At 40.6% G+C, this 22,972-nt stretch overlaps 2 protein-coding genes across 2 annotated transcripts in view; both read right to left on the bottom strand.

Annotated features, from left to right (window-relative positions):
• Positions 1 to 1,141: 1,141 nt before the first annotated feature.
• LOC125079607 (membrane-spanning 4-domains subfamily A member 3-like) lies at positions 1,142 to 22,211 on the bottom strand. The gene is made up of 6 exons (XM_047693378.1): positions 22,104 to 22,211; positions 9,646 to 9,817; positions 5,259 to 5,315; positions 3,785 to 3,943; positions 2,040 to 2,141; positions 1,142 to 1,434 (listed from the first exon to the last, which is right to left on the bottom strand). Exons 2-6 carry the CDS (start codon positions 9,799 to 9,801, stop codon positions 1,351 to 1,353), a joined length of 558 nt encoding a protein of 185 aa, XP_047549334.1. The 5' UTR covers positions 9,802 to 9,817; positions 22,104 to 22,211; the 3' UTR covers positions 1,142 to 1,350.
• Positions 21,525 to 22,972, bottom strand: part of OOSP2 (oocyte secreted protein 2) — a 62,859-nt gene continuing 61,411 nt past the window's right edge. The window contains exon 4 of the mRNA XM_047693380.1: positions 21,525 to 22,288. Coding sequence (XP_047549336.1) covers positions 22,174 to 22,288 — 115 coding nt within the window. The 3' untranslated portion in view covers positions 21,525 to 22,173. The remainder of the gene's footprint in view (positions 22,289 to 22,972) is intronic.

The following is a 22,972-nucleotide window of genomic DNA, read 5'->3' as shown; positions in this document are numbered from 1 at the left end:
AAGAGTAGCCTATGGGTATGAACTTATGGACACTATGAATGACACAGTTTAGTATCAAGAGAAGGGAATTCATTTATAAATGTGAAACATAAGCACTTTAGCAGTAGATAAATCAGGATTCACATATATCAGAAGGAGGTTTAACATCAAAATGCCACCTTGAAAAGATAACCATTAATATCCCTAGGGGATAGGAGGAGCCACACAGAAGTGAGGATTTCTGCCATCTTCTGTGCACATCTCACCATCACCCCACCTCAGCCTTAGCAGCAGCAGCAGCACCAATAACAACACCAGCATTATTTAGTACTTGTAGGTCTATTTTGCCTCATTACAACTGATAAGGTCATTGATATTTTTTTAAGATTTTATTTTATTTTATTTATGTATTTATTTAGAGAGAGAGCACAAGCAGTGGGAGGGGCAAAGGGAAAGGGAGTGAGAGAACCTCAAGCAGACTCTGAGCTGAACATGGAGCTCAATGTGGGATTCAGTCCCAGGACCCTGAGATCTTGACCTGAGCTGAAATCAAGAGTAGGTTTCTTAACCGAGTGAGCCACCCAGGTACCTGAAGGTCATTGATATTATCCCACGTCTTTTATAGATGAGGAGAAACAGATCAGGGAGATTAAGTAACTTGCTCAAATTCACACAGGTAATAAGTGACAGTTATCAAAATTTAAAGCCAGATCTGTGAGATTCCAAAGCCTTATTTTTTACTTCTCTGTTTTGCAGTTTCTCACCATCCTTTGAAGAACAAATGTTGATACTGCTCTCAAAGTCCCCGGTCTACACCATCCCTTATGTATCAGGGCATATTGGAATCTCAGCAGCTGACTGAAACAAAATATCTGAGGCTTGACCCTCCCCACCTCAAATGTAGTAAAAATGTATCTTGAAGATAATGATGGATTTTTATTTGAGTTTTTACAATGCTGATGTCAGCTAAAGTCAGGAAGTGTTTTTCTGTAATGAAAAAAATATATGACTCATTTTCTTTTTCAGTGGGTGATTGGGAGTTGGGTTTAGAGAAAATTCATAAAACAGGAATTTTTCTATTTGCCTTCTTTAAGCCTTATTAGGCAGTGGAATAGGTAGGTAAGAAGAAAGACACTGATTTTGCGAACAACTTTGGAGCGATGATCACAGACGTTACAAAACCAAGAATGTCTAAAGAAGTATATTTTTCCTTCCATATCCAAACATACTAATGGGGTTTATAATTGGAACAGAAGAAAATTGAGTCAAATATTCAAGTTTCTCATGATTGGTGCCCTAAGAGAGCAGGATTGCGTTTTGCAGGCTCCCATCCTCCCGAGTTCTTGGGTGAAGCTCTGACTCACTGGAGATTTAAGCTTGAATTTCCTTGCTCTCAGACTTATTTTCATCAGGAGGCATTCCTGCTTGTACAGAATTGGAAGGAGTGGAAATCACCTGGAAAATAATATCAATGTCCAAGAATAGGATCATCACCTCCCTCTCCTTTCAACCCTTCCTCAATCATCATGATCATCACCAATAACATGTGATTGCTGATCATTACTGTGCTGAAGTTTTATGTACATGATCCTCACAACAAACATTAGAGGAGCATGAAAATGTTTTCATCTTATACTTGAGTTACTTAAAATCTGGAAAGAATTCATAATTTTTTCCTGGCTATACAACTAAAAACTGATAAGTTATGAGTAAATAATTGAACCTAATTATATCTGAATAAAAATGTACTAAATGTTATTATAATATTTATTATTTTGTACTAATTGTATTATTATTGATATTTTAATTTATTGATTATTATACTAATTATATTACTATAACATGATACTATGATTTTATACATGTATTGAATATTATATTAAATACACTGTTTCCTCATTTTTCCAGCCTTGATTCCATCCCACATATTCACACCATCTCTAACTCCAGGAACCCCACAAATCATTACTGCATAATTGTGTCTTTCCAATTCTGGGACTCAGTGAGAACCTCAAACCCTAGCAGTCCATGTGAATTATTAGTTATGGAAACAAACCCACCTCAGTCGAATTACGTGAGCTTTCTATGCACCACATGGCTGAGACAGAGATGCTTATGCACAATTCCAACAAGGTAAGGATCAGCATTAGGGACATCAGGCCCTAGGGGATATGATGTCTCATATCAAACCCAGCAAAAACATTCAGAGGGAAAAAAGTGTCATCAGGAAACCAAATATAATGTCTCCTGCCCTTAGAACAAAGTGAGCCACAGATTAGGTTTAAGACATAGACATACACAAACACTCTACAAGAGACAATTTGGCAACCTAAAAACATGGAAATACTTTCCCTAAAGAGAGATACTTTGCATTTATCAACGCACGTGAGGTAGTCATGGGTAAAGAAAATGTAGAGGCTAAATGCTGATACTCTCATTAACATCTACTAATTTAAATCATAGCAAACTAGGCAGACAAGTAGGCAGTTAAGGAAAATAGACAAAAATGACCTCTCCACCATTTCATTAATGGAATTTCATTAGCGGTTTTATGCAAACACCATCGCTAGCAACCAAACACTAAATGGAAATATTAAACACAAAATCACTAGACTAGCAATTCCTCTGTTATCACTGAGGCACCTTGAAGAAGCAAATATAAAATTGCTCCAGAAGGAAAATACTGTGAAATCCACAGGAATAAAAAATCAGACCAATATAAATATAAACTTATATAATTAAAAATACAACTTAGTACGCCTCCATCAGAAAGGATGAACACCCAATTTTTGTAGCAACGTGGACGGGACTGGGAGAGATTATGCTGAGTGAAGTAAGTCAAGCAGAGAGAGTCAATTATCATATGGTTTCACTTATTTGTGGAGCCTAACAAATAGCATGGAAGACAAGGGGAGATGGAGAGGAGAAGGGAGTTGAGGGAAATTGGAAGGGGAGGTGAACCATGAGATACTATGGACTCTGAAAAACAATCTGAGGGTTTTGAAGGGGCAGGGGGTGGGAGGTTGGGGGAACCAGGTGGTGGGTATTGGAGAGGGCACGGATTGCATGGAGCACTGGGTGTGGTGCAAAAACAAGGAATACTGTTACGCTGAAATTTAAAAAAAATAAATTAATTTAAAAAAATACAAAAATTAAAAAAAATACAACTTAGGAAAAAATGATGCACAAACTTCTATGCCAGCACACAGGAGTTAGTCAGTAAAAATAGATCATAAAAAAGGTCATCATGGAGAAAATAGGTAAATTTGAAGGAAAATCTTAATTCTAATTGGACCTCAGAAGGAGAATTTCTAACACAAACAATAAAGTCATTTAAAAAGGTTAAGGAACTTCCCTCTAAAAGGAAGACAACCGCCAAAATTCAGAAGTCAGTCTTGATTTGAAAATCCCAAACTACAAAGAACACTGCATTTCTCCCAAGTCAGTTTTATTAAGGAAGATGTGAAATAATTTTTTTTCAATTTAACTGCTATGGAGAGTGTAATAGTAGTAGTAATCAATATTAATAGTATAACACAATATGCATGGTCTCAACAGTTCATCAAATATTAACTTGTTTAATTCTTACACCAACTCTGTAAGAATGAAACTATTATCATCCTCTTTTGAAAGATGAGCAAATTGAAGCACAGAAAGGTTGTCTAATTTGACCTTCATTACAGAGCTAATACATGGCCAAGCCCAGATTCAAGTCAAGGTTACATGATACCTGATACATTATTCTTCTGTACATTTTGGGTTGTTTGAAATATTTTATAATTAAACATAATTTTGGAAAACATACGTTTGAAAAGATGCCCACATAAATGCATAAGTTCTGTGACTGTGAAGACTCACAGTTCTTGAAAGACTGCTTATTAACTGCTAAATTTACTGAGAGAAAAACAAACCCAACTAGAGCCACAGTAGCGCTGGCAATATTCATTCCAAAAGTGTTTTGCACCTAAAAAAAAAGAATAGGAATTTTCATTTAATATAGGAAGCACATCCTTCCTTCCTTTGGTGGTGGTTCATTTAAATAAATATCGATTTAAGGTTCTTTACACACCCAGAATCATCTTAGATGCTGGGCACACATCACAGAACAAAGATCCATACCCTCATGGAGCTTACATTCTAGCCGCAAAGACAAAGAGAACAATTAAGCATACAAATTGGTAAACTACGTAGTATTTTTGAAGGGGAATAAGTATTACGGCTAATGGAGTGGAGAGAGGAGGACCTGGACATCCAGAGAGAAGCAGAAGTGGTAGTGTTAATAGGAATGCGGCCCAGGAAGAAGCAGTGAGGAGCCCAATACAGGACGGGATCCTGGAACTCCAGGATCATGACCCAAGCCAAAGGCAGTTGCTTAACCAACTAAGCCACCCAGGTGCTCAGAAGTCTTCAGTAATCTTAAGGAGAATAGTTATGGAGATGGGATAGAGAAGAAAATAAAGCCTTTTGGAATGAGTTTAATTGAAACTGTATATATTTTTTCTATTTAGAGCAGTAACTGGATGCTTATAGGCTGATTAAAAAGATCTAGCAGAAAGACATTTGGAGTGGTGCACTTGGATGGAAAAAAAAAAAAAGAACCAAATCTAGTATTCAAGGAGGGATACCTGCTTTGAAGAAAATAGTAGAGAGGTCACCTGCTGTAAGAGGTTAGAATGAAAAGAGAAATGGTACAGATCTGGTCCACAAAGTGGATATTAGAGTGGGGGCCTGAACGTTCTTCTCCAGTGGCTTGCGTTTCTCAGAATAGGAAGCAAGGTCATCAACAGAGAATAACGGTAAGAGAAAAGGGATTGGTGTTCGAGGTGGCCGTCCAGGGAGGGGGCAGAGAATGAGCTAGAGAAGCTGTGTAGCTGGGCAGATGATTTAGAGAGAACACATAATAGGGGCATAGTAAGTGTTTAATGAATCACTGAAGGAATAGAACTTTTTGCTTTCAGTTGTGGAATCAGTGGTTGAAAGTGTACGCTCTAAGTAATTAGAATTCATCAAGTTTCACAACACACAAAAATCAAGAAGCCTTTTTCTGAGCTTCAGATTCATCAACTATTAAAGGTAACCAACCCAATAATCACTCGAATCTCTATGACTTTCTGATAATTTACCATCTGAGTGCCTTAAGAAAAGAGAATTGATTTTCTTGTGCGTTACATGAGACTTGGTGTCTCAGTTGGATTCACCAACCTCTACTCTCCTGCTATTAATAGATAATTTATTTCAAGTCCTATGATCATAGGAAGACAAGAAGAACTGCCACTTACCAGCGCTCTTGTGGGTTTTCTCCCAGCTGCAACAGATAAGGATCCTGAAACAATGAACTGCTTGAACACAGGAAACAAAGCAGATTAGAGAATACTAAGTCTCAGCTATTTTTTCTTAGTACTCTTTGGATTAGTAGCTATTTAGCAATGGTTGTACAAAGATTCTTTTTTTTTTTTTCTAAAGATTTTATTTATTTACTTGACAGAGAGATCACAAGTAGGCAGAGAGGCAGGCAGAGAGAGAGAGAGGAGGAAGCAGGCTTCCCGCTGAGCAGAGAGCCCAATGCGGGGCTCGATCCCAGGACCCTGGGATCATGACCTGAGCCGAAGTCAGAGGCTTAACCCACTGAGCCACCCAGGCGCCCCCAAAGATTCTTTTTTAAATTAACATTCTACCACATGGAATTATACTTGATGTTGTTCATTTTATAGCAATGAAATTTTAAATTCATTAAAATTTTGAGCAAATATATATTACCATTATGTTTTATGTCTGGTTTTTTATAGGTTACATGAGTGTGCATACTTTAAAAATATAATAAATACATATATTTAATGTAACATAATTTATATTTATAGTAAATGTAGATAACATTTATTTATATGCACATTCATATGTAACATTATTCTCATGTTCTTACCCAGGCTTCAGATAAGGGTTTGATTCATGGATTAGATGTTCTTTTTTTTTTTAAGATTTTATTTATTTATTTGACAGAGAAAGAGATCACAAGTAAGCAGAGAGGCAGGCAGAGAGAGGAGGAAGCAGGCTCCCCGCTGAGCAGAGAGCCTGATGCAGGGCTTGATCCCAGAACCCTGGGATCATGAGGTCATGAGACCTGAGCCAAAGACAGAGGCCTTAAACCACTGAGCCACTCATGTGCCCTTAGATTAGATATTCTTTTTTTTTTTTTAAGATTTTATTTATTTATTTATTTGACAGAGAGATCACAAGCAGGCAGAGAGGCAGGCAGAGAGAGAGAGGAGGAAGCAGGCTCCCTGCTGAGCAGAGAGCCCGATGCGGGGCTCGATCCCAGGACCCTGAGACCATGACCTGAGCAGAAGGCAGCGGCTTAACCCACTGAGCCACCCAGGCGCCCCTAGATTAGATATTCTTAAAGAACTTTTGCAAATCTGTCTATATTGAAATGTCCACTAATTTTTTAAATGATTATTTTTGATAAGCTATTGTTTTCATGACTCTGATTTGATAAATAGAATTCTCTAGGGGCGCCTGGGTGGCTCAGTGGGTTAAAGCCTCTGCCTTCGGCTCAGGTCATGATCCCAGGGTCCTGGGATCGAGCCCCGCATCGGGCTCTCTGCTCAGCGGGGAGCCTGCTTCCTCCTCTCTCTCTCTCTCTCTGCTTGCCTCTCTGCCTTCTTGTGATCTCTGTCTGTCAAATAAATAAATAAAATCTTAAAAATAATTGAATTCTCTACAAGTTCATGGTTTTCTTAAAACTTCATTCTGTTTTATGTCTCATGTATCTTACAACCGTTTATCAAACCACTCCTAGGGTTTGAAGGCAAACGTCAAAATCATGGAGAGCTAAAGCTTGCTACATAAATTCAATTCTTGAATTCTGACTGAACATGAAGGAACGGGTTTTGAATTCCACTTCAGATAACAAAGTGGTTATCACAAGAAACTCCAGGCTCATTAGAGCCTCATGGTCAAGAGCATATGCTCTGTGTCTTCCATCTTAACTTGTATTCATTCTGTTTCCTGAGGCAAACTGTCACACCCCTCTTTGCCTGCATTTCTTTTTCTGTAAGATAGAGATGTTCATAGTGCCATGTCACTGATCTTATAGTTATATGGGGATAAAATGAAATAACACATGGTAAGGTACTAGATATGAGCCCAGCATACATAAAGCACCTATTAAAAACAGCTAAGGTTTTTATATATTTTTTCCACTTAATTTCCTAGTGACCCAATGAGAATGTCCTTGTATTATTTCTACTATCCTAGGAAACTGGAGGGCAAGAGCTGAAATATCTTTTCCAAAGGCACATGGTTTAATAAGGATTAGTAAGAGGAAGATCGGTAAATAGAAGGAATCACACATCAGTGTGTGTAGATAGCAGGGTCTGTATACAGAAGAAAGGAGAGGGAGACAAGGATATAGTAAGGCCAGATAAGAAATGCTTTGTTCCATGTCATGGATCTTAGACTTTGCTCCGCTGGTGATACAGAGCCAGAGAAAAGCTTCTGGCAATGGGAATCCAACAGTCAGATTTGAATCTTAGTCTTGAGGATGCCTTAAAAGAGTGAGCTCTAGTTCCCTGACCACTTTTTTTCAACAAACTGACCTCAGCTTTCTGAGAAAAGACTATTCCTTTCCAGTTGAATAATTGAGACTCTTTATTATTCTCTTTTCTACAATATGGAAATTTCCCATTTAGATAGGATTCATGATGCAGAGAAAATGTGTACTCCTGATTTTCTGGAAAAAAAAAATCCAGATTCTACCTAGGTCATCTAAATGATCATATTAACTACTTAAACATTTCAGAAATGTTAAATCCAAATTACATGTGTTAGACTATATCCAGAAACTGAATATAATCTTTTGTCAGAACATGAGATCTGATTTGGGTCAAGAAATTTTGACCAGATGATGAGCAATTTTGTTTTACAGGACATCTGAAGGTCAATGATTTTGGAAAAAAAAAAAAAAAGTATGAATAAATCAGAGCCCAAAATTTGCTATAAATTTTTTCTTCTTCATTTGCCAATTACACGTTCCATTTACCATTTTCAGCTAACCCTTCCCATCTTTGATATGTCATGGTAGCACCTTTGTTTGAGACCAAACACATATAAATTCTCAAAGTTCTAATACCAGAATCTACAAACAAAACAAGCCCTACCTAATTAACAAATACTTCCTACTAATCACCTTTTAAAAAAATGAACCATCAGGTAGGTGATGGTCAAATAACAAAGCTAAATAAATAAATTTTAAGATCACCTAGGACCAAAGCCTATTTTATTGATTACATTTTGACCTAGATAGGGGAAATCAATCTTCTGATTTCCAGACTGTGACCAGCAGGCAAATCTCTTATGTCTCAAACCAGGACTCTCTTGGCTACACAAGACAATTCACCAATACTCAGTTTTCATTTGATTTTCTTAGTATCCATAACACCTGGGTTTAATACATGAACACATTAACTTTATGTTTGGGACTTAAGTTGTAGTCAGAAAATGGGATTTCTCTTAGTCAGAAAGGCACTTTGTTTTTAAAACATGTGTAAAGGGGCGCCTGGGTGGCTCAGTGGGTTAAGCCGCTGCCTTCGGCTCAGGTCATGATCTCAGGGTCCTGGGATCGAGTCCCGCATCGGGCTCTCTGCTCAGCAAGAAGCCTGCTTCCCTCTCTCTCTCTGCCTGCCTCTCTGTCTACTTGTGATCTCTCTCTGTCAAATAAATAAATAAAATCTTTAAAAAAAATTAAAAAAAAATAAAATAAAACATGTGTAAAGATTACAAATCAAACCCATAGCAGGCAATCTTCAAATCACCTAAGAACGACACTATAATAATCCAACACATTTCTAGCAGTGGTATCTATGCAGTGATCTCTGGTCAGGGGAATATGAATTCTCACAAATATAGGGCCCCACAGTGGATAGGCTGTGTAGAAGATAAAGAAAAACAGACTGAAGAAATGGGATATGTTTCTTAAGGAACCTAGAAAAACACCTAGAACCAGAAAAATTGCTCCACTCAGGATCTGGACGGCCTGTAAGAAGCGGGGGGAAAGGCATAATGGTCATATACTAATGTACATGGAGAAGAGGCCATTTTCATTTCCTTCAGAAAGCAGGTATCATTGCTTGAAATGATTATAAAGTCAACTAATTTAACTGGGCTAGGGCTTACATTTGGAGGTTTTCACCCCATGCTATCACCATGGATCCCAGGGGCAGCCCTTCATCTCCACCTCTCCCCCTGCTCCTGTTTATTCTCACAAACCCCTTCCACAAAGTCGCAGAAGAGTAGAGGCAACGTGGCTGACCTCATAGATAAGGTCAATCATCTTCCTGGCATACTTTAGGGCCATAATATGATGGGGAAGGCACCCAGACATTAAACAACAGTTCATTAAGCCTTTCCTCAACACAATTTTTAAATTTAAGATGCGGAGTATGAGTTCATAAGAACTCAGCCTCCTGATGTGCTGCTCAGACTAGAGTCCATTCTCCAATGTTTCCTACTCTCCAAGTCTAAAGTAGATCCTGGTCTTTTCTTTAAAAAGTACATTATTGACTCAGTGTTGAATAACTTACATTCCCCCTGATGGGAATAAACAAGGTTTTCCATATGATAGGTATTTTCTTCTATCTTAAGCCTTTTTTTAAACTAAGGTTGACCTACCCCAAAGGCTTGTAGTTTCTCCTTCAGGTGATTTTGCAATTGATCGATGGGCTGGTAGACAGAATTATTTATCACCTCTGGTTCCGCCTGGCTTGCTGGGGGACCACCTGCTGAGGCTATCCCAGGTTCTTCATTACCAACTCCTTGGGAGGCCATCTGGGGTTATTGATGGCTGTCACAAAAAAAGAAGTCCAAAGGATTGACGTTTTCCCCTTTACTGTTAGCTAAAAATTTTTGAGCGTAACAGAAATGTTTGATTCAAAATGACTTCAAAATGGCGCAACAATTTACATCGTTGAGTTTCATTTTGTCTTGGAGTAGTAATCATTAGACTATTGTAGTAAGTCTGGGTGTCTCATTTAACCTTGAAACAGTGAAGAGTGATTCCCTTCTCTTTTTTATATACAGGTATACATTATTACATAGGCCCCTCTCTCTGCAAATCTGTCCTAGACAACCAGACAGATGGCTTCACTGAGCAGTGAACTCTTAGGTGAGGAAGATGCCTTTGGTCATATTCCTATAATAACAATAGGTATAATTTATCGAGTACTTACTGCTACCCAAACGTCATCTAGTTCCTGCAAATGAGTGAACATATTTAATACTCCTGACAGTCTATGTTGGAATATTATTCCCACTTTAAAGATGAGAAAATGGAAGCATAGAGAGGTTAAACCACATACCCAAACTTACATCTTTCATAAATGAATTCAACTCTACTAGAGACATTCTACTTTAAGTTCCAACATTTTTTTTTAAATTTTTTTTTTAATTTATTTGACAGAGATCACAGGTAGGCAGAGAGGCAGGCAGAGAGAGAGGAAGGAAAGCAGGCTCCTTGCTGAGCAGAGAGCCCAATGCGGGGCTCGATCCCAGGACCCTGGGATCATGACCTGAGCCGAAAGCAGAGGCTTTAACCCACTGAGCCACCCAGGGGCCCCCCAACATTTTTTTTTAAATCATTATGTTGCATAGTACTATAGGGGAAGATAGCCTTCTGGGCAGCCATATAGCTGTGGATAGTTTACTCACCATGGAAGAGCCAAGTCGGAGTCAGAATTTGGCCATTTACTAGTTGAGTGATCTAGGAATGGGAACCTCAGTGTTCACATATGTAAATGGAAATAATTTTAATTTCATATTAACTTTACAAGGGGCAACTTTGATAAGGTAATGAAGTCCCTAACCTAACAAACAGTTGCTAAATATTGACTTTAACTTACACTCTACCTTGTGTCAAAAAGACTTAAAGTATCATATATAAAGATCACCAAACAACCACCACAATCATTGCAACTAAAAAATACATTATCACTAAAATGTACACAGTATGTTCAATCTTGGACAGTATAACTTCATAGTATAAAAACTGATGGGGCACCTGGGTGGCTCAGTGGGTTAAAGCTTCTGCCTTCAGCTCAGGTCATGATCCCAGAGTCCTGGGATCAAGCCCTGCATCTGGCTCTCTGCTCAGAGAGGAGTCTGTTTCTCCCTCTCCCCTCTGCCTGCCGCTCTCCCTGCTTGTGCTGTCTTTCTTTTTCAAAAAACAAATAAAATCTGGGGCGCCTGGGTGGCTCAGTGGGTTAAGCCACTGCCTTTGGCTCAGGTCATGATCTCAGGGTCCTGGAATCAAGCCCCGAATCGGGCTCTCTGCTCAGCAGGGAGCCTGCTTCCTCCTCTCTCTCTGCCTGCCTCTCTGCCTGCTTGTGATCTCTCTCTCTGTCAAATAAATAAATAAAATCTTTAAAAAAAAATAAATAAAATCTTTAAAAATAATAAAATAAAATAAAATTTCTCCATTGAGAAAAGTGTGTGTGTGTACATATTTAAAGATTTTATTTTTTTAAGTGATCTCTACACCCAATGTAGGGCTCAAACTCACAACCCAAAGATCAGGAGTCACATGCTCCACTGACTGAGCCAACCAGACACCCTGGGAAATATGCATATATTTTAGATAAGATATCTACTGCTTTAAAATGTATGTAATGTGGGGAGCAGTGCTCCTTCATGATCAGAAGCTGATTGCCTGTTACTCCAGCTTCATGCCTCCCCCTCCCTATCTCATAGCTCCATCCAGCCATGGTTTCTTTCTTTTAATTCCCCAAGCATCAAGCTCTCAAAAGTCTCAAACCCTCCTTCTCAGTATTATTCCTCTCTTCTTGAACACGTTGTCCCTCAGGCTCCACCTAGATAATGTCTGGTCTTTTTCCAGACTGACCCTTTGCCCACATCCACACTTTTCATGCAGGAAGCCCTCTCCAGTCCTGCCCAAGTCTGGAGGAAGCTCCCTGTTATTAAGAATGTCTTCTGCTTCCCCTTTTATAAACTTACCCTTCTAAGCCTCCAGTGACTGCAAGCTCAGCTGTATCTGCTGTCTTCCCAACATAAGAAGTCAGTGCCTATGTCCGTGTCTGTCACATGCTGGACACTCAGGGAATACATGCTTAACAAATAAATAAATTTTTGGTCCAGCTCAGTGGAGCTATGCTGTACTGAAAATCTGTTTTCAAGGATTGGAGCCTCTCCTACGGAGAAACTCCAGAGTACTTCTAGAGGGGGGGGAAATCGAGTCTAACCACATCATTTAATAATGATTTTTTTGAATAATTATAATTACCAGGGAGAATTTTCAGCCTTTAGGCAAAATAAATTATGTTCAATAATTTGCTCAATTTATTTTTGTTTGTTTGTTTGTTTGTTTTAGTGAGAGAAGTGTAGATTTTCTGAGAACCCCAGTTAAGTTCACCCATCTGGCTTTTATTTTGTGTCAGGCATTGTTCTAAGTGTTTTACTCATTCAACCCATTTATCCCTCACATATCCACATAAATAAGTACTACTCTTGCGATCCTTTCCATTTTACAGGCAGGAAAGAGTTACGTCACTTCCCAAAAAACACACAGCCAACAACTGAGGAGAGAGGAATCAGAACCTTATGGTAACCCTGCTCTAGGGTGTCATTATGATCCCTCTGAGCTTATGCAGAAACCCACTCACTAAATCCCAGGCTTCAAGTGTGTCCAAACCATCCCATTCCCAGAGCTGGCAGCCAAACTTGGAGGCAGCCCCTTGGATTTAATACATCTCAGGGGTGTGTGTGTGCATGCCTGTGTGTGTGCGTGCACATGGCTATGCATGTCCATGCCCGTGTCTTTCCAAAGAAATAACTATATAATTATATCTAACATTTTGGCACCAGGGAACAATCAAATTCTAAAGGGAAGCCATGCTCTTCGCTGAAATTCCAAATCTCTACATAGCAACCATACAGAAAACTCTGCAGACATCCTCATGGCCCACTGGGGGGCACCCCAAGCAGGTAATTAAAAAGGAGGCTTTCTCTGAAGAGGGAATTTATAGGGTTTACCTTGGAGGCTTCAGGCCTTGGAAGACGTCTTGCCTCTGAAGTCAAGTAGGAGATACTTGATAATGATGGCTAGAATGTCTTTTCTGGAAAACTGCAGCCTCTTCTGACTCCAACTTAACGTGCCTTTGCCTTGTGCAACGGTGTAGAGGAGTCAGTGGAAACGTGTTGGCTGGAGAGCGTGCTAAGACCACTCTGAGTTCACTGTGCTTCCTGAAGGCTTACCGTTGATTAGGAAACTGGCAGCAGGAGTAACTGTCTTCTGGCTTTGAGACATTGCCCAACGCATTGTTGGAACAAGAAATACAAGCAGGACATACAGGGAGATGGGTGGGAAAGCACTGGGGATGGGCATCGAAGAATTATGTCAAAAAACAAAGTCAGTAAGAGCAGTGTCTAGATGAGGGAGAGTGGTCCCATGCCTCACATTCAGGTCTTACAGGCTTTGAAAGGCTAGTTAAGTTGCCAACATTATAGGTACAAAAAGTATACAAACTGTAGTTTAAATACATTGAATGATTGCCGTGGAGGGGTCATCACTCTACATGTTCTACATGCATTGACCCACCTCCTCCTGTGCTAACTCCAGACCAAGGAACAACTGTTAGCCCAATTTCATAGAAAAGAAGACTATCACAGGGAAATGTTTTGTTTTTTTTTGTTTTTTTGTTTTTTTTTTTTTTTTAATTTGACAGACAGATCATGAGTAGGCAGAGAGGCAGGCAGAGAGAGAGAGGAGGAGGAGGCAGGCTTCCTGCTATCACAGGGAAATGTTAACCAGCTTTCCTAACATCAGTCCATACTTGGCCAGGCTGTGTGCAAACTTCAGGCTCTGGGTACCATGAGGTGCCCAGCAGTGCCTGTTACTCCCAGTGCGATTTTAATAACACCTCCCTTCATTTTCAGAGGTGTCCCAGCTTAGAAGATGAATTATTGTGAAAATTAATAAAAAGAAACCTCGTTTAAAATGGTATTTGGGGACGCCTGGGTGGCTCAGTTGGTTAAGCGGCTGCCTTCGGCTCAGGTCATGATCCCAGCATCCTGGGATCGAGTCCCACATTGGGCTCCTTGCTCAGCAGGGAGCCTGCTTCTCCCTCTGCCTCTGCCTGCCATTCTATCTGCCTGTGCTCACTCTTGCTCTCTCTCTCTGACAAATAAATAAAATCTTAAAAAATGGGGCGCCTGGGTGGCTCAGTGGGTTAAAGCCTCTGCCTTTGGCTCAGGTCGTGATCCCAGGGTCCTGGGATCGAGCCCCATGTCGGGCTCTCTGCTCTGCAGGAAGCCTGCTTCCTCCCCCCTCTCTCTCTGCCTGCCTCTCTGCCTACTTGTGATGTCTCTCTCTCTCTCTGTCAAATAAATAAAAAAAAAATCTTAAAAAAAAATAAATAAAATGGTATTTGGAAAGGGGCACCTGGGTGGCTCCATTGGTCAAGCACCTGCCTTCAGCTCAGGTCATGATCTCAGGGTCCTGGGATGGAGCCCCAATTCAGGCTCCCTGCTCAGTGGGAATCCTGCTTCTCCCTGTCCCTCTTCTTTTTCTCTCTGCTTGTGCTCACTTTCTCATGCTCTCTCCCTCAAATAAAGAAACGAACAAACAAATATTTAAAATAAAATGGTGTTGGGAGGTCAAAGCAGGGAGCTCTCACACCCTACCACTTCTCAGGATTGCAGACCCCACAAGAAGAGACCTACCTTCTCAAGCTACTTTACCTACTTTACTACCCAGTTCGAGGAAGAAAGGTGTGTCCCTAACAGCGGCCCAGCCAACGAGAGACAGTCACAACTCAGCCAATAAGGAGGCCCTATACTTGGAACTCCTTCTTTAGTCCAATGGACTTTGTGCTTATGGCAGCTCTCCCCCAGCTCCCCCTCAGCTTCCTCTATAAAAGAGCGGTCTTCCCTCCGTTGGTCTGCCTTGGCTGTGGTTTGTTGTAGCTTGCTTTTCTCAAGTTGTAATTCTCTACCATTCCCAAATAAACCCCTTTCTGCTGGTAAAATGACTGGTAGTTTCATTTTTAAGGTTAACATGACATAATCATCCTCAATAGATAAGTGTCCTTAAGTAGGTGGTGGAACTATCAGAGCCAAGAGACAGTAAGGAAATAAGTAACGTGAGGATTCGCACTGCCATCTTTAGGACAGTCACAGGGCAGGGCTGGTGAGGAAAGGCTGGAAAGGGAAGTCTGTGAGGAAGAGGAGAATGTTCCTAACAAATTGGGTGAGTTTCTAATTCTAGAAACTGGAGGAGAAGTGGGAACTTGGTCACAGAAAAGAGAAAAAGAGGGACCGATATGATGACCCAAGGAGAGCTCTGGGAGACTGTGAACTTGGGCACTGGATATAAAGTGAGCAAAGGTCCCACAGCCAGTAACAATATGCAGGAGCTCTGAGATCACGGCTGGCACCTGAGCCTGGGACAGATGCTGGGGAGCGGGGGATGACAGAGAAATTCTAACCGTAAATCATGAGGAAATAGCTAACAGGATGGCAACAAAAATATATTTCTCCTGTTTCACTTTAACCAGAGCCATTGCAAATGGAATACTGAAGAAGAAACAGGAATAGGAGGGGGAGTGGGGAAGGGAAGGGGAGGAGGAAGAGAGAGAAGAACAGAGAGGAGGAGGAGGAAAAAGAGTGGGGTAGGGAAGGGGAGGAGGAGAAGAAGAGGAAGAGGATGGGGAGAGGAAGAAAAAGAAGATGATGACAAAGAAAAGGAAGTGAGGAGAGGCGGGGGAGGCTTAGGAGAAGAGGAGAAGGGCAGAGTGAAGGGAGGAGGAAGAAGGGAACGGAGAAAAGGAGGGGCAACAAGGGGAGGGAAAGGGAGGAGGAGGAAAAGTGAGGGAAAAAAGGGAGGGAAGGGGAGGAGGAGGAGAAGTAGAGGAAGGGGAGAGAAAGAGGAGGGGGGAGGGAGGAAAAGGAGGTGGAGACAGGGGCAGGAAGGGGAGGAGTAGGAAGAAGAGGACAAAGAAGAGAAGGAGGAGGAAGAGGAGGAGGAGGTGGAGGAGGAGGAAGAAGAAGAGAAGGACAAGAAAGTGTCTTCAGGGAAGGAGAGGAAGAAATATGAGTAAATGAAAAAAAAAAGTAGTTCCTTTAACGTACTTGTTTTAAATGTAGAACTGTAGGGGGGATGGAAAGAGCTCTGAAAGGAAGTTACTTAAACTCTAAGACTTCATTTATCTCATTTGTAAATATAAGAGCTAGTGCCCACCTTAGAGAACAGTGCCTGTAAAAAGCAAATGACAGAATGCATCTAGACATCTTAGCAACTAAGGTCTTTACATGCATTCAAAATAAATGAATAAAAATGGGAAGCCTCTTCAATTATTTAGGGAGAGAATGATTATGGGAACTGCTCTCGAGAGAAGACTCACAGAAATGTCCTCCACAGGTGTGTCATATCCTCTGATTCCAGTGGCTGTGGAGTGCCAGTGCCCCTGTGGCATGCCCCCACTGTCATGGATCTGCTGGGTCACTGGGCACAGGACCAGACTGGTGCTCAACTTCTCCTACTCACACCAGGTCTCCTCATCCAGCCTCTTTGAGTCCTGGACCATGTGTTCGTGCAACTCCATGGTGACGGTGCCAGCTTCTGCAGGTCATCCACATGGTCAAGGTTGGAGACAATGAGAGAAAGAGGCAAGTTCCAGTATGTTCCCAACCCTGCTGACCTTCAGCAGCACTGGGCTTACCACCAGATGCAAGGACAATAACCTTCCATGCACTTCTACCCCAGTTCCCAAAATGTATTGTTCTTTATGACAAATATGTTATCAATACCATGCATATTGGTTCTGTTCCCCTAATTGAACCTGGTCATAAGGTCTGAGTGATATATCACTACTCTTTCGGTTCTCATTTCTCTATTAGCTTTGGACTTTCTTTCCTATGAGCTGTCAGGAGAATTATCTGATTAGAATAGCATAGAGTCTGTTTCCTCCAGAAATAGCTTTCAATCCTAAAATGCCTTTTCACTCTTCTCCAAAGAAGAAAAGCAGTAAACCCCGGGGAACTCTAATGTTTATATATGTAAGGGCCTGCTTAGCCAGAGCAAGCCATTTTGTTGTTTATGCAGTAAACTTAGATTGACCCTGCCCCCCCCACAGAGGAACTTACTTAGAAACAAGTCTGGAAAACCAGAAAAATATGACTGACCAGCCCCTGATAACAGAGCCCATATACCAGGACGTGTCAGGTCAGGGGGAGATAACAGAGCCCAGAATACAAGGATGAGCCAAGCCAGGTGGAGACATCCAATCAGGAAAGCACCTCCCTAACTGCCCAAGAACGTGGGCCCTGCCTTTTGGGCGCCATTTCTGACCAGAGTGATAGGCTAGTTCAAATAGCTACTCTAGGGTGAATTGTAATTCAGTTGGCCACCTGTTTGTGGCCAGGCTCAACCACATGGCCTTTACTCTATAAAAGTTAGTCTGTGAGGCTGGGAGGGGTCACCCCTTTGCAAGAGATGGCCCCGGCCAGTCAGTTTGATTCTCGATGCTTGGCGGGAAATAAAGCTTTGCTTGACCTTCGCTTTGTATCAGTCTCGCTCCTTTGACCATGGACCCAACAATATACAGTACAGAATCCTCTTAATTGTAGGTGGTTTAGGGTCACTCCTTGTTTATGCAGAAAACTTATAAATATCACTGTTTGTCATTCTGTTTCATTCAGTGTGATCTTTTGATATTTTGGCTCCTATTTTAGAAGAACAGGAGGAATACAGGCTCTATAATCAAAATGGGTTCTTTTTTCATGTGATCCCCTTGCTAGCACTACATCTTACTAAATTTATGTCCTGATTAGAAATAGAAGTGGGCACCTATACGTATTCTAATTAGTCCTGAACATTGATCGAACATGTGTCTGCTGATATAGTACGGTGGACCAAAGCCCTTGTAGTCTCTCACTCGTGGTTCCTACCCAGACCTGGATAGGAACCTTTTGGTACTTTTTGCTCATGTAAGAGGTCCACCTTGAAGACCCAGGCTCTTGTTCAAGACAAGGCTCACAGCCGGCATGCCCACCCGCATCTCAGTGTCTCCACTGCCCTTGAAGACAGGGCTGGTTTCCAGTGTGCCTGGTTTCTCTGCATGGACTGAAGCTCGCTTGGATTTTTGCAACAGATCTTCTTCCCTTGGATAAAGCCACTGTATAAAGCACTTCATCTTTTATCCACTGTATTTCTCAGGAGAAACTCTCTCTTATGTTACATGACTAGGGGTTCTTGCTCACATGGTCTTCTGCTAACCCCCTGGTCTGGGCAAAGGTAGCTCTTCCCTCTGGCTTAGGAGGCTCATAAACCATCATCTTATCTTCAATGCCCCCTTCATTTGTATCTCCTAGGGTTCCCTCTCTATTCAACTGGCATGGAAATTAGACTTTTACTCTTTCTTGGAACCCGAAATAGAGCAATCTGGGCTCCTTCTGACCAGGCTGCTCCCTCTAGTGTCCACATGGGGATATAACACTTGGGAAGCTCCCGACTTCACACTGGGCACCTACCGGGGCTAAATCAGTGGGATCACTTTGGTCCCTCAGGCAGCAGCACATGTTCTGTAAGGCTACCCTGGACGTTGTTCAAGCCAATCCTCTGGCCCTTGAACAAGTTCTTAAATTCATCTCCAGTGCTCTTTTTCTACAGTGAGAATGACCTAGAGTAGATACAGCCTTGGTGAGCATCTTCCTTCCAGACTGTCTCTCCCCTCTAGCCTCTGCTGCTAGAACACTGCTTTGCTCTGGCTGGATTGGGACTAAGGTTGCCAGACAAAATTCAGAAGTTCCAGTTAAATTTGAATTTCAGGAAAACAACAACTTAAAAAATATTTAAGTATGCCACATATGATATTTGATTATTTAAATAAAGTCCTGAATATTGCATGAAATACAACAAAAATAATACTATGAGAAATCCAATTTTAACTGGGCATCTTGTATTTTGATCTGCCAAATCTCATCAACCTTACTTGGGGCACAAAGTCCATTCTATTCCCTTGGATCATTTCCTGACCATTGCCAAACATGTTGTCAGCTCTGGGCTACCACTCCACCCCTCAGCCCACCAAGGTATTAGACTTCTGATTTCTAAGTGGCCATGGGGCTCATCAGGAAAGAGTGACAGAGCTTGCAGCAAGCCATAGGGGAAGTACATCTACAGGGATCCTGCCCCGATGGACCTGCCCCAACTTTGACCAAGTGAACCTTTCAAGCATTTCCAGTGGCTTCTTGGTAAGTCATTCCCTGAGGGAGCCACCAAGTCACTCTTGCCTCCTTTTCAGAGTCAGCCTACAGGTTTTTAGCAGGGAGTTTTGGGGCCTTTTAATGGGCTATTGGGGGGGGTTACTCACTACTAGTTGGGCTGTGGTTGAGCTACTCAAGTAGAACTTGCCTGGGTGCCTCAGCCCAAATGTCTTTAGATCCTTACTGCTTCCCACCTCCACACTCCCCCTGCTTCATGATTCCATCTCCTTTCCATCTCTCCACCAAAATCACTATTGGCCTCTCAATACTTTTCTTTTTAAGAGCATATATTTCATAGAACAACTTTCATTTTCTAATAGAACAATAAATTCCAGTTGAAAAGTCTAACTGATGTACTATTAAATGTATTTCCATGCCGTTAGGTTCATATGGGATGAGCTATTGTGCCTTGTAATCAGGCTAGCATAATTTTTTTACGTCAGGCTCTCTGAAATATAATTTATAACAATCAGTTTCCTTTGTCAGGTGTAAAGTCCTATACATTTAGCCAACATCCATTAAAGTATAAACTCTACCATAAATAAAGCTAAAACAGCTGCGCATCTAATTCTTAGCACGTCGAACTTTTCTTCTCACCTACAGCTGACTTGGAACTCCATCGTGTCGCTGAAAACCACTTCTCAAGGAAAAGATTCCTACTATCACTTGCATCTTTCTGCACTTCCCAAGGAAAACAGGAATGTATTTTCAAAAAGAAAACAGGTGGCGTTTAAGCATGTGAACTGATCAATACCTTGTCTTTGATGAGTTGTGATTACACCCAAGTCCAGCTTCGCTTCCCTTAAAACTGAGAAATGAAGTATCTATCACTATATCGTCTTTGTAAATGTTCTGGATGAGTCCACCCTTCAGTCACTTACATAGAATGAAACAAAATGAGCATATACCCCAAAACTTACAAGGCTCTTCAGAGTCAAGGCAGGCTACCTGCTACAACTTAAAAGAGGAACATCTAACAACAGAGACATTCTTGTGATTTTCTTTCTAGTTTTGATTTCCAAAAAAGGACTGGCGATTATTTAAGGGACACCTTCACCAAAATAATTCAGCATCTTTTCATGATAAACTGTCAACCAATTACACAGAGATAGAATACACCTTCACATAGTAAAGCCTGCATAAAACAAGCAAGCCCTTAGTGAACACCACACCTGATGGTGAAAAGCTGAAAGCTTTTCCTCTAAGAGTAGGAGAAAATCACCAATTTTAAAAGCAGCTGGGAAATGATTTAACTTATGTTTCTTTTTTCCTTCTCTGTAAAATTGGTGTAATATTCACACATAACTTTGGGGTTATTAGAATCAAGTAAGTTGTCATTAGATGCTGGTAATATCACCTGACACATGTTAGGCCTTACAGAAGGGTTACCTCTTAGTTTTATATTGACTGTAAAAGGTAGATGCCCATTGTGACAATGTTTAAATTCTCTGGTGAGTAAACAACTCTAAGCAGCATTTTATTGAAAATGATATAATAGTAGCACCTTAAATTTTTAAAAAATTTAATGAAAATATTTTAATGAAAAATACCTTGGCAAAAATCAGACTCCAGGCTCATGTGACACCAAAATATATATTTACAAAGCGATTGAATAACAAATGGCACAACTTCATTCTCCTAATTGATATAAGAAATATCCCAAAAGTCAAGAGTGACCTTTTTGTTTACATGGGAAGACTCCCTTTTTAGGGAAAAGATGTCTAAAGAAGGAGTCTTCCCATGCAATATACAAAAAAGTCACTTTTTTCTATTTATCACCAGCTACATGATGAATATATCATGATGAATATATCATTTATATATAAATGATGAATATAAATTCATGATTATATGAAGATGATAGCATGGTGGGAAGATAATACCCTTGACCACCTCAATCCATTGATTATTTCAAGTGTGGAAAAATCACATCAGGGAAAGAACAGAAAACCTGACATCAAATTTCAGTTAAGAAAGTGGTTATTTAGGGGCGCCTGGGTGGCTCAGTGGGTTAAAGCCTCTGCCTTTGGCTCAGGTCATGATCCCGGGATCCTGGGATCAAACCCAGGATGGATCTCTGCTCAGCAGGGAGCCTGCTTCCTCCTCTCTCTCTCTGCCTGCCTCTCTGCCTACTTGTGATCTCTCTGTCAAATAAATAAAAAAAAAAAGTGGTTATTTAGGGGCACTGGGTGGCTCAGTCATTAAGCATCTTTCTTTGGCTCAGGGCATAATCCCAGGGGGTCCTGGGATAGAGCCCCGCATCCGGCTCCCTGCTCAGCAGGGAGCCTGCTTCTCCCTCTCCCACTCCCCCTGCTTGTGTTCCTTCTCTCGCTGTGTCTCTCTCTGTCAAATAAATAAATACAAATCTTTTTAAAGAAAGAAAGTGGCTATTTCAATTCTAGAATATGAATCTAATTTCCTTCTGCAACAATCAAATATGACATACATTGAATTATTTTTAGGAATCGATTTTACCAATTAATTAGGAAAGCCACACGAGTTAAAGTGTCTTCACACAAAAGCACTTTGTCCTGAGAGTTAGTACATTAAATTTTAAACTCTGCACCAGGTTAGTCTCTGGCATATTTAGATACCTATCTCCATTCTTTACTTTTACTAAAAAACATTTAGAACATATTTCTCGAAGGTTCATATCAACTGGATCAAATTATTGTCATTGGGGACATTTTGTTCTACTGTATGGAATAGAAAATAAAATTTAAATGGGTGGTATAAATTACCAATAATTAACATTAAATTAATAAGCTATACCCCTGATGCTATATATATATATATATCTTCTCTGAATCAGGGATTTTTAGGGAGAAGATATCTAAGAAAAGATTTATACCAACTTTTTTTAATACAAAAAGACAGGTTTTTCCAACAAAATTCATGATGTCAGTTCCAATGCTCCATTCCTCCTTAAAGACTTAGTAAGCCTAGCTCTTCCGGTGTTGTCTCAAAGTCAGCAATAAAGGGACTGGGGTCCAATTTTATTTCATTTTCTGTAGAAACTGGTGTAAGCCACACTGATTTCCTAAAAAATAAAAAATAAAAATAAAAAAATAAAAAAACAGGAGCAGATATTGTTGGCATACTTGGCACCTGGTCTCCCTGAGTCTATACTTGGGTCCAAGTTATTAAGTTATTTTTACCCCTGTGGCCATTTTCAGTATAGTGATTTATTTGAAATGCTTGCTTTAGTCAAGTCCCAAAATGCCCAGGAAAATGGATTCAGACAAGTAGATCCTAAGAATAGTAAGTAAAAGCAGCCGGAATTTAATCTGAACTAGTGTAGTAGTGGCACAGGTTGTGTGTGTGTGTGTGTGTGTGTGTGTGTGTATAGCAGTAAAAAAGTATGCCATAACACCAGTAAGCTAACTGTATATCTTTTTTGGCCTAGTTTTCATTTTTTTCCAAAGGAAGATGAGCTGCAAACACCACAAAAATCACTGTTGAAGCAGAAATGCCGGTGTTATCATTACTGATCAGGTAGCCTATGGAGAAGCAATAGCTCCAGAGCATTATTTCACAACATTTCATATTACTCTAAGCATTGGCTAATATATAGGAAGGAAAACACTTGTGTGCATGTGTATTTCTCTACAGAATCAAATGTTAGTGTCAGCTACTTCCCAGAGTGTCACTAAGTTCCTCAGCCTTACACATGCCTTATGGAAATAAGTTAAAAGAGTATCAAGAGGATGTAACAATATGAGTA

Source organism: Lutra lutra, chromosome 10 (genome assembly GCF_902655055.1).
Source record: "Lutra lutra chromosome 10, mLutLut1.2, whole genome shotgun sequence".
NCBI classification, from domain to species: Eukaryota; Metazoa; Chordata; class Mammalia; order Carnivora; family Mustelidae; genus Lutra; species Lutra lutra.
Note: the sequence above shows the minus strand (reverse complement) of the source record. Positions and strands in the feature narration are given on the sequence as shown.

Excerpts from the sequence above, each read along its gene's own strand:
- LOC125079607 (XM_047693378.1), bottom strand. The coding sequence starts at position 9,801 with ATGGCCTCCCAAGGAGTTGGTAATGAAGAACCTGGGATAGCCTCAGCA. Across the intron at positions 3,944-5,258 it reads GAAAACCCACAAGAGCGCTG|GTGCAAAACACTTTTGGAAT; the intron begins GTAAGTGGCAGT and ends CTTTTTTTTTAG. Across the intron at positions 1,435-2,039 it reads GCTCACGTAATTCGACTGAG|GTGATTTCCACTCCTTCCAA; the intron begins GTGGGTTTGTTT and ends ATTATTTTCCAG.